The sequence below is a fragment of the Ipomoea triloba genome, chromosome 15 (genome assembly GCF_003576645.1).
Source record: "Ipomoea triloba cultivar NCNSP0323 chromosome 15, ASM357664v1".
Classification (NCBI taxonomy): Eukaryota; Viridiplantae; Streptophyta; class Magnoliopsida; order Solanales; family Convolvulaceae; genus Ipomoea; species Ipomoea triloba.
This window is the reverse complement of record NC_044930.1, coordinates 9,464,500-9,476,335: the sequence shown is the minus strand read 5'-3', so window position 1 is coordinate 9,476,335 and position 11,836 is coordinate 9,464,500. Positions and strand designations below refer to the sequence as shown.

General features: G+C 34.0%; 1 protein-coding gene across 1 annotated transcript; it reads right to left on the bottom strand.

Annotated features, from left to right (window-relative positions):
* Nucleotides 1–8,036: 8,036 nt before the first annotated feature.
* Nucleotides 8,037–11,142, bottom strand: LOC116006248 (UPF0481 protein At3g47200-like). Its single transcript, XM_031246549.1, has 2 exons — nucleotides 11,045–11,142; nucleotides 8,037–9,544 (listed from the first exon to the last, which is right to left on the bottom strand). Exon 2 carries the CDS (start codon nucleotides 9,528–9,530, stop codon nucleotides 8,148–8,150), a length of 1,383 nt encoding a protein of 460 aa, XP_031102409.1. The 5' UTR covers nucleotides 9,531–9,544; nucleotides 11,045–11,142; the 3' UTR covers nucleotides 8,037–8,147.
* Nucleotides 11,143–11,836: the final 694 nt, after the last annotated feature.

Genomic DNA, 11,836 nt, shown 5'->3' with positions numbered 1-11,836 from the left:
TTTAACGAAGTTTACTGAAAAAGTTCGATTAAAATTTTTTTAAAACGAAAGTTTACCGAAGTTTGCAAACTTAAGTTAGGGACGAAAACTACTTCGGTAAATTTTCGTTTAAGAAATTTTTAATCGAACTTTTCCAGTTCAATGCCAATTTTTTTAACGTAGTTTACTGAAAAAGTTCGATTAAAATTTTTTTAAAACGAAAGTTTAGCGAAGTTTGCAAACTTAAGTTAGGGACGAAAAGTGCAATGCAATGATAACTTAGGGACGAAATTTGCAATTTGAATAACTCATGGACGAAAAGTGCAACGTCTATGAGAATTAGGGACGAAAAGTGAGTATTACCATAACTTAGGGACGAATTATGCAATTACCCTATAACTTAGGGACGAAAAATGCAATTTTCCCTAATAATAATATTAAATATTACTATTTTTTTTTGAAGGGTAACCAGTTAATTCATTAAAGCACAACGCGAAACGTTACAACAAGATTCAATGGAATAGTAAACCATTCCTATACAATCTGACATAGAAACAACTTTCCTAGCTATGCTACGGAGAACTTGGTTCGCAGATTGTTCAGCAAATTGAAAGCTGATATAGACCTGACCAATCATAAGTATGACTAACTTTGATTGACATGTTTTGCACATCATCTGGATCTTCATCTCAATTTTCTTGCTCTTTGACAATATTCCAGTCTGACAAATCAATTCCGATCTTGCATAAGGTTTGACCGGTTTATCAGATGAAAGCCTCCCAATCAAGTAAAGAGGCGCTTTTTCATTGTCCAGAATGAGGTTAACTTTTGTCATGACCATAGTAATCAATTTACGCTTACAAACAAAGCTCGTTAAAACACGAGAGGAAATAACTCATTAAAACACGAGAGGAAGAAAACTCGCCAAAAGTACGAGATTGAACAAAATACAACTGCAAAAGGAGAACAAAACAATAACAAAAGACAAACTCCAACCAAACTTTCCCAAAACCCAAACCCACTACACGGATGCACTAATCAAAGCAACCTTTTCCAACCCCCAAAGCAAAAAGAAAAAGCAATCCCCAACTCCAATAAGATATAAAATATTATTTTAGCTTTTTTTGAGATGAGGGATAAGAGGTGACCGGAGAAGGGTGATGGTCGTGGCCGGAGAAGGGCAGTGTTCCAAAGAATGGCGGAGGCGGAAGGGGAGCCCAGGGAGGGGAAGGTAAGTAGGCGGCGACGGCAGTGGAGAAACGAGGAGGGAGGGAGCGGGCAGAGCAGCTACGGTTGGGAAGTTGCTACGGCAGTGGAAGGCGGAGGGGTTGCTGCTATGGTGGAAGACGGAGGAGTTGCTGCGGTGGTGGACGACTGAGATGCGATGGGGGTGGAAAATGGCCGGTGACGGAGAGGAGAGGAGGACGGGGAGAGGGAACCAAACGTGGCCTTAGTTTTGCCACTTTTCCCACATCGGTGGGAAAAGTGGCATGGGAGCCTTGAGGCATCTATAAAAGGAGACTCAAGGCTCCAAGATAATCATCGCACTTGCCCTCGGGCAAGCAGTGAGTCGCCAAATTGGCTCTAGCATTAGCGGAGTCGAAATGGCAAGGCTCCACAGTAATTTTTAAAATTTTTATACATATTGTGCACCCTCTCTTGTGACGACGAAGACACGGAAGGCTGTAGACTTCTCCATTCTCCATTACTTAAGGTAGTTTCTTCTTTCGTTCTTTTCTTCCCTCTTTCTGTCTAATATAATATCTTCTTTCGTTCTTTTCTTCCCTCTTTCTGTCTAATACTAATATAGTATCTCATCTGTCCTTCGAAGCCATTTATACAGCCTTGCTTTATACTTTTGGTTGTGTTTAATTTGATTCAAAGATCGGTGCCCTTTTTATTTTCTTGATGAGATTTGACGTTTTATATTCTGGGTTTTTAATTTTTATACAGAATCGGTGGTTTTCTTGTAGATATTTAGGATTCTGTTTTGTTTTTAAAGGTTTATATTTCACTAATTACTGTGGGTAAATTCAGTTATGTATTCTTGTGTATGGGTTTGTCTATGTGCTGTATTGATTTATAGGTTTTTGGTTGTGTTTAATTTTCATACAAAGATCGGTGGGTGCCCTTCTTATTTTCTTGATGAGAATTGAACGTTTTATATTCTGGGTTTTTTTGATTTTTACACAGAATCGGTGATTTTCACTATGTGCTGTATTCAGTTATGGATTCTTGTGTATGGGTTTTGTCTATGTGGTTTATTGATTTATAGGTTTTTGGTTGTGTTTAATTTTCATACAAAGATCGGTGGGTGCCCTTCGTATTGGTTCTTTTGAATTTAGGATTCTGTTTTGTTTTTAAACGTTTATATTTCACTAATTACTGTTGGTAAATTCAGTTATGTATTCTTGTGTATGGGTTTTGTCTATGTGCTGTATTGATTTATAGGTTTTTGGTTGTGTTTTGTCTATGTGCTGTATTGATTTATAGGTTTTTGGTTGTGTTTAATTTTCATACAAAATTGATTTATAGGTTTTTGGTTGTGTTTAATTTTCATACAAAGATCGGTGGGTGCCCTTCTTATTTTCTTGATGAGAATTGAACGTTTTATATTCTGGGTTTTTTTGATTTTTACACAGAATCGGTGATTTTCACTATGTGCTGTATTCAGTTATGGATTCTTGTGTATGGGTTTTGTCTATGTGGTTTATTGATTTATAGGTTTTTGGTTGTGTTTAATTTTCATACAAAGATCGGTGGGTGCCCTTCGTATTGGTTCTTTTGAATTTAGGATTCTGTTTTGTTTTTAAACGTTTATATTTCACTAATTACTGTTGGTAAATTCAGTTATGTATTCTTGTGTATGGGTTTTGTCTATGTGCTGTATTGATTTATAGGTTTTTGGTTGTGTTTTGTCTATGTGCTGTATTGATTTATAGGTTTTTGGTTGTGTTTAATTTTCATACAAAATTGATTTATAGGTTTTTGGTTGTGTTTAATTTTCATACAAAGATCGGTGGGTGCCCTTCTTATTTTCTTGATGAGAATTGAACGTTTTATATTCTGTGTTTTTTTTTTTTAATTTTTACACAGAATCGGTGATTTTCTTGTAGATCTCTGCAAATTCTGTTGACGGGTTTTCTTGCTTGTCCATTCACCATTGTAGTGGTTCTTTTGAATTTAGTATTCTGTTTTTTTTAAAGGTTTATATTTCACTTATTACTGTTGGTAAATTTAGTTGTATGTATTCTTGTGTATGGGTTTTGTCTATGTGTTGATTTATAGGTTTTTATATACTTTTTGTTGTTTTTAATTTCATACAAAGATCGGTGCCCTTTTTATTTTCTTGATGAGAATTGAATGTTTTATATTTTGGGTTGGTTAATTTTTATACGGAATCGGTGATTTTCTTGTAGATTGGCTTGTCCATTGTTGTGATTCTTTTGAATTTAGGATTCTGTGTTTTATTTATTTATTTTAAAGGTTTATATTTCACTAATTACTGGTAAATTCAGTTGTATGGGTTTTGTCTATGTGCTGTATTGCTGTATTGATTTATAGGTTTTTGTTAATTCGTAGTAATTATTTTGTGGCTATTGGAATTTCTTTATTTTTATTATTATTATTATTATTATTATTATTATTATTATTATTTAATATGGTGAACTGTGTTGACGGTGTGCTCTATATAAGGTGAATAGCTATTGATTCTTTTTGGTGTGGGAATCGTTATTGATTCTTTTTGGTGTGGGGCTTGTGTTGTTTGATCATTAAGTGTTTCATTTTTGGATATATTGTATCTGTTTTATTTTGATAAACTGTGCCTTAATACAAGGTGAATTGTTATGGATTCATGGACTTTGTGCTTTGGTGAATTGTTATGCATTCCAGGCCTTTGTGCTTTGGCCATTAATTCTTCCAGTGGGGCTTGTGTGGTTTGATCATTAAGTGTTTCATTTTTGGATATATTGTATCTGTTTTATTTTGATGAACTGTGCCTTAATACAAGGTGAATTGTTATGGATTCATGGCCTTTGTGCTTTGGTGAATTGTTATGCATTCCAGGCCTTTGTGCCATGGCCTTTTACATTATAAGTAATATTGCACTTCTAAAAGAAAATGTAATACTTTTTGATAAAAAAAAATATAATACATTTACATCAAAATGTAAAAGTAGTACGGAGTACATTTTTCTTCAAAAGTATTAAAATTGTTGATCGTATAAGTAATAAACATTTTAGAGTTTATTACCGACCCCCGACTATTGCGATATTACTAATTTGGTTCTCGACAATTTTTCGTGCCCAATTAAGTCCCTCGACTTTGAAAATCTTAACCAATTTGGTCCTCCGTTTATTTTGCCGTTAAACATCTGTTAAAATCGGGACCAAATTGATAATTTTGCTATAGTCAATGGACGAAATTAGTAATTTTGCAATAGTCAAGGGACCATTTTAGTGAAAATTAATTACCAATTTGGTTCCTTGACTATAGCAAAACTATCAATTTCGTCCCGTTAAACATATTTAACGGCAAAATAAACGGATGACCAAATTGGTTAAAATTTTCAAAGTCGAGGAATTTAATTGGGCACGAAAAATTGTCGAAGACCAAATTGGCAATTTCACAATAGTCGAGGGATCATTTCGGTAATAAACTCAACATTTTATTTCTGATTTAGTATTACATTTGCTAGTATAAGTATTGCATTTTATTTTGACTCGACCAGTCTCACAAACAAGAATCCATGAAAGGTCGCACACAAGTTTTTGCCTTTTAAATTGGGTCACTATATAACTGTAATACTTATACTAAAAATTTTAATACTAATAAGGAATAAAATGTTTGTTACTTATAATAAAAAATGTAATATTTTTATATTTTAATGTAAAAGTATTACATTTTTTTTCTAAAGTGTTATACTTTTCTTTATAAATATGTCACGAACAATATTACTTTTCATCCCACTAACCATCATGTAAATGGGATCATGTTTGTATTGTTTCCCATTGCCAAGCTTATCGCAGACATATTTTACAGTGGACCATGATCCACACAGCATTATGGATCATGATTCAAAATAGTATCATTTTTTTTAATGGTCGTATTTTTTTTTATTTCTTTTTCAATTTTATATTTTGTTTTATTTTTTTCTTTTTCTTTTTTTTTCTCCACCTCATTTTTTCTTTCCTAATCACACCTATAAAAACTCATCAAAAACCACACCAAAATTTCTACTATTGGGGAAGGCTTAAGTGTTTGAATCGATTCTTTTTCTAAAGTCTGGAGCAATATATATTAATCAATTTCTGACCACCAAGTGGTCGGAAAAAAAATCTAATTTAAAAATTTAAACAGGTTCAAAATATTCGGACCACGTAGTAAAAGTGGTCGGAATTTCCTACTACTTTCCGACCAACATAATTCTTTGACGGAAAAATGAAAAAAAATTACTTTTTGCGACCAGTTTTTTGGGTGGTCGAAAAATCGATAATTTCCAGCCGTGTTAATTATTGTCCATTATTTCTTTCCTTTTTGCGTATCATCATTTTCCACCCTTTAAAAAAACACGTTATCCTCAAGGTATAGAGATGAATAGAATAAATACATCTTTGTTGAAGTGGTCCATGCAACTTTGGATGGTGACTCGTTGGCAAAACAAATAATTGAAATGATTCTCGAGCTTGATAATCTACATTAATCTTGTTCAAAGATAAAAGACTCCTACAAAGTCTTTCAAAATTTCTATTTTCTAAGAATACAAATTTATTTTGACACAATAAAAATTATTAGTGAATCTTATTCAAAATAATATTTTAAATGCCTATTCATAAGCTAATTTTATTTCAATTCTGTAAACAGAAATAATTGAGTTTTAGCAACTCATTCTTGTTTCTTTTATTAATGTTTTCCTTGTTGACTGGTTGTTGGAGACTTGGAGCCTGCCTACCCTTCATAAGTCTTCCTTCACATGCATTCTGATTTCTGACTAATCACAATCAAAGCTCTCTGAAATGTCTATATAGTAATTGTCGTTGGTCGGTAGTTATACTGCTATTGCGCGTAAGCTGCGCATAGCATTAATTAAATTATTCAATGGCATAATATATTAAAGAGTAAATACCCAAAATAGTCCCTCGACTATAACATAATTCACAAATTGATCTTTGACTATTGATTCAATCCAATTAAGTCCTCAACTATTAAAAATTTACTCAATTAGGTCCTCCGTCAATTCCTCCCTCTAAAGCCTATCAACTTTGAGGTCAAAAGAGTAATTTCATCAGCTTCTTTACTATACAGTAAACTATACCTAAAATTAAGACCTAATACGTCGTCGCTCTATTATTTGTCTCACTTATCCCTTTTGGTTCTCGACTTCATCGCCACCAGCGACAACCGTGGTTGGCCAGGATTGAACAAAGAAGAAAAAGAGTGAATTGAATCTACTATCAAATCTGCTCAACCTCCAAAACCACCTAGATCCCATCACATCGCTGCTCTTCGACTCCACCTCCTTTGCCGCCTCCACCATGTCGCCCACTTTTATCTTAACCTCCACCATTGTAGATATATTTCCAAACTACAGACTATCAAAATTGGCTTTCACAAACTTGTTAAAAATGAATGAATACCTTCAATGACATTCTTTTGTGTGATTGCTGTTGAGTTAACTAATCTTCTCTGTGAAATCCCATTTCACAGCAGAAATGAAAGGTTCACAATACAAGCACCTCAAGTGTAAAGCATTTCAAAGCATTGAAGAGAGAGAAAAGGGGCCTTATCAGATTATATTCTACAGAATCATATATACATTTGGGATGCGAGCAATGTCACACTAGTGCTCCACAATTCCCTGATCATATCGCATATGCAGTTCTGGGCGCCCCTACATTATTGAAGATGATGCCGGAAGTGAAGCGCCGCCGGAATTTCCTCCGGAGTCGTTTTGGCTATCTAAAGACGCCGAGCTTGATTAGTACAACAAGAATGCTTTTCAAGACCAAAAGGAATCGACAAAGGGAATAAACTCGAGATCGATTACGGCCCACTTGAATTTGAACCCTGGTTCAAATTCGAGCTCGCTTCGCTGCAGTTCGGGTTGCCGACGACGCAAAAGATGAACTATGGAAAACTTGTAGCAAATCAACCAATATTAATTGAAAGAAGATTTGTGTTTTTTTCTTGGGATGGTGTAGGGAGGCAACATAGGAAAGGACGGAGGCAATGGTGAAGAAGAGAAGAGGGCGGCAGAGGTAGAGGTTAAGAGAGAGGTGGGCGACGTGGCAGAGGTGGCGAAAGAGGGGTTGGGAGAGCAGCGAGGTAGCGGGGTGGTTTTGGACATTGAGCTGATTAAATTACGCTTTTAACCTCAAAGTTGACGGGTTTTAAACGGAAGAATTGACGGAGGACCTAATTGGGTAAATTTTTAATAGTTGAGGACTTAATTGGATTGAATCAATAATTAAGGATCAATTTGTGAATTATGCTATAGTCGAGAGACTATTTTGAGTATTTACTCTATCTTAAATTGTAGAAGTCTTCTTCGGTCCGACCTTTCCTCCATTGTAATCAACTGTTTCAATAGTTATGTTCAATCACTCTCAGTCTAAGATCTTCAGCTGCCTTATCACCAAAGGAACCACCAAGCATATTTGTCTATTATCAAACTCACGCCCTTTGAGTCAGTCCTTCCAATAACCGACCTTTCACCCGTCGACCTTAAGCACCCCATCCTGTCTCTCTTCGAACCCTTTCCTCCACCTCCGCTGGTCGTCCCTTGCACTCCCGTTGAGCTTCGAGTACCGAGCCTTTAACCTATCACCCATCAAAGTTTATTATGAAGTTGTTTGTGACAAATGCTAAATCTATATGTCAACAAATTTACAAATTATAGTTGTATATTTCATTTTTTATTATTAATGTATTTCTTTAATATTTGTAAATAGTATAAATTGTAGCTTATTTATTTTTAATATATAGATAATATAATATATGTTGTGCACTGCACGGGTAAATTACTAGTAGTAGTAGTAGTAATAATATAATAATAATAATAATAATAATAATTTCATTGCATAAACCACTTGAAAATATATATATATTCAGCAAACATTCTTAACAACGCAACACACTAAGCTAGCTTATTAGATTGATGAAATTAATTACTTATACAGATCAAGTGCAGCTACGACAGTCTGTACAATAGCGAGCGAAAGAAGCAGTATAGCTGCAAAGGTAGAAATCCCTGCCCATGGACTATGAAAATAATTGCGTCTTAGTTTTGCCATCGCCACATTCCACGATTTTTTGTAATGTCCATTCAATTCGTTGTACACATCTTTGTAATAGAAGTCATCATTACTAGAAGGCCTAATCCCTCGGCAAAGATTGTTAAAAAGATGTGTCACTTCTTTCTCATCTCCCAATCCATTTAAAAGAACATCTTTAAGACGAAGTAAGTTGACATCCTTCTCTGTATTAATAAGATCATCCATGAACACGGCATAATCTGTAAAATACTTGGGACGCACATCCCACGAATGTTGCTCGTAGGCTATGAGATTTCTGAGGAAGGTTTCTGTTAGATCAAAGAGAGTGAAAGATGGGATCTCTAATACGCCATGATTGAACTTTATATCAAATAGAGTAGTAGTTGTGGTTTCTTTAACCTTTTTTATGTCAACACCAGCTTCTTGAAGCTCACTTGCAGCCCGTACAATGGATGAATCGAATGTACTTTTTTGTGGTTGTTCCCAAAAGCAACAAGAAGAACATGCCTCCTCCTGCTGCAGTTGAATCTTCCCATTATTTATTAGGGGTTGGGGGGGTCGGCAGAAAATGTGCACTGCCTGAAGTAAATGCTTTATCTCTTGAGGGTTGAGCTCAGTACTACCGAGTAGGGAGAAAATGTTCATCTTTCCTATCTTAATCCGAAATACAAATTCCACCATGTCTGAGAATTCTATGTTGCCAGACCGACCAATAATCATGTCATAGAGTGATTGCAGAACAAAGAAGGGGAGTTGGTTTTCCAGGAGCAACATGTCACGAACAATATATCTTTCCATCCCGCTAATATTGTAAATGGGATCATCGTCGTATTCTCGCACTCCGCCAAGCGCTCGAAGAAATGATCTAATAACAAATTCCAGTATAAAGCAACCATCAAGCAATAGCATCTTCACGAATTCATCCCCAAGACCTCTTACGTGATCATTATAATAGCTCTTAGCTCTGCCTTCCAACTCCTTTAATTTCTTCCAACACTCCTCCACACCCACTCCTTGTGCTCTGTTTAAAAGGGACAGTGTATAAAATTCCTTCAACCCTTCCAACTCCCACAACCTCGAATTGCAAGGTTTATGATGGTTAGGCCCAATGGAAATTGTCAAAGGTGTATAAGCCTCTGGGTTTGCTGTACGCAGCTTCTCGTGCACTCTGTATATACATACTTCTGAAGAAAAATGTGGTTTTAAATCTTTAATCTTTTCGAAACAGATTATTAATTCTCGTAGATGCGTATTTCCCTCCCTGTCTTCAGTCATTGTTTCTTTTTTGCCTGTTACGTTGATGAATTGTAGTCACTATTTAGAGTTCAAAGTATTTTTTTTTTGTTAATACCCAGTTTAGCCTTGGCACAAAATTGAGAAATTAACACTATAGTGGATGATTGAATTGGGTATGAGGCTTGATCCTATGACCTTTCATTAAGGAGAACCACATATGTGTCCACTGAACACAAGGTGCTTGACAAATTTAATTGCATTTATTTAGTATTCCTACATACAAACTAAACTAATCATTTTAATATGGATCAGATTACATGACTAACATTTTTAATTTTTCACCATCTAGCATTGAGATTCATGAAGGAAATTTGAAAATATTATTTTACGAAATAACCAATATGTTCTTTAATAATTTAGAAATTCAAAATAAATTGTTAACATTAATAAAGTCTATAAATAATGAATTGAAACAACCACTATCAACATAATTAAAGAGAAAATTTGTATAGAATAATAATTCATAGACTGAATCTATAATTTAGGTATAACTAATACAGTTATAGGGTGTTTGGTTAGAGGGAAGGAATTAAGTGAGAAAAGAATTGCAATTACATGGGAAAAGAATAATGTGAGAATAAAGTGGAAGTGTTTGGTTTGCAAAAATAAAATTACTGGGAATTTCAATTCCAATAATGTTTGGTATACATGGGAATTGAGAGGGAATAAGTAGTATAAAGTCCAAAATGCCCATTGTTGTTGTTGTTGTTGTTATTATTATTATTATTATTATTATTATTATTAATTGACAAATTAATTCACAAATTAGTGGAGTTGTTGCATATAAAGAATGCAAATTTTGATGAGTTCTACATATAAATAATTCAAATGAACATACACGAATGCTACTGTATATATATAACGCATATAAAGATTGCAAATTTTGAATAGTTGTTGCATATAAAGATTTAAATTAAATGAACTTACACAAATGTAATACACGCTATAATTTAGAAGGGAATGTCATGTATCAATTTTAGGTTTAAAAAATGAAGGGTAATTTTGTCTCAAGATTAATTTTTTTCTTCCTAAAATCCATGGAATTAAGATGTCCAACAAATAATGTATTCAACTAGGTTTGATCCTTAGACCTTGCATAATAAAATAACCACTAACTACAAACTAAACTATCTCAACCTCTGGCAATTTTTTATGCATAAAAATATTTTATTTAATTTTTACTAGAGCAGTATATATATATATATATATATAATGGTGGATGGGTGGATGGAGGGGCAACTACCCCCTTTTACCTTTCTAGATCTGCTCCGGTGATGTTATAACTTATAAGATCTTTTTCAAGAGTTGTAATTATTTTAACAATATGAAATACACATGAACTGAGTACTCAAGACATGCCACAATAAATTGGGGGCTGGGAGTGGGGGAGGAGGAGCAGGAGCAGGGGGGAACTTCACAAATAAGAAATTATATGTTTAATTTGAAACTTTGAAAGTACGAATGTAACTGAAAGAGCAACGAAGCATACATACCTCACTGCCTTTGACAATGCAACAAGTTAGCGATGTTTAGTGGGGTAATTTTCGCCGAGGTTTATTTGGCATTTGGTTGCTTTTTATAGATGAGAAATCGTTGCATTTCAAGGTGTTGAGGTGTTTTGCTTTATATATAGCACAGATTTGCGAGGCTAACTTTAGTTAATTGCGTCACAAGTATGACCTCATCCATGACCTACGTCTGGCCACATTTATATCCATGTTTTACGCCAAATGTTTTAAATTATGAAAACATTTTCAAATTTAATTCTCAACTAACAGTTTCGTCAGATTTTAGACATTTTGTTCAAATGGGAATGAGATTGATAATTGAAATCAAATACTTAATTATTGTAATGTGTTTAAGCAAAAAAAAAAAATTTAAACTTTGTTAGGGAATGTCATGTATCAATTTTAGGTTTAAAAAATGAAGGGTAATTTTGTCTCAAGATTAATTTTTTTCTTCCTAAAATCCATGGAATTAAGATGTCCAACAAATAATGTATTCAACTAGGTTTGATCCTTAGACCTTGCATAATAAAATAACCACTAACTACAAACTAAACTATCTCAACCTCTGGCAATTTTTATGCATAAAAATATTTTATTTAATTTTTACTAGAGCATATATATATATATATATATATAATGGTGATGGGTGGATGAGGGNACTAACTACAAACTAAACTATCTCAACCTCTGGCAATTTTTATGCATAAAAATATTTTATTTAATTTTTACTAGAGCATATATATATATATATATATAATGGTGATGGGTGGATGAGGG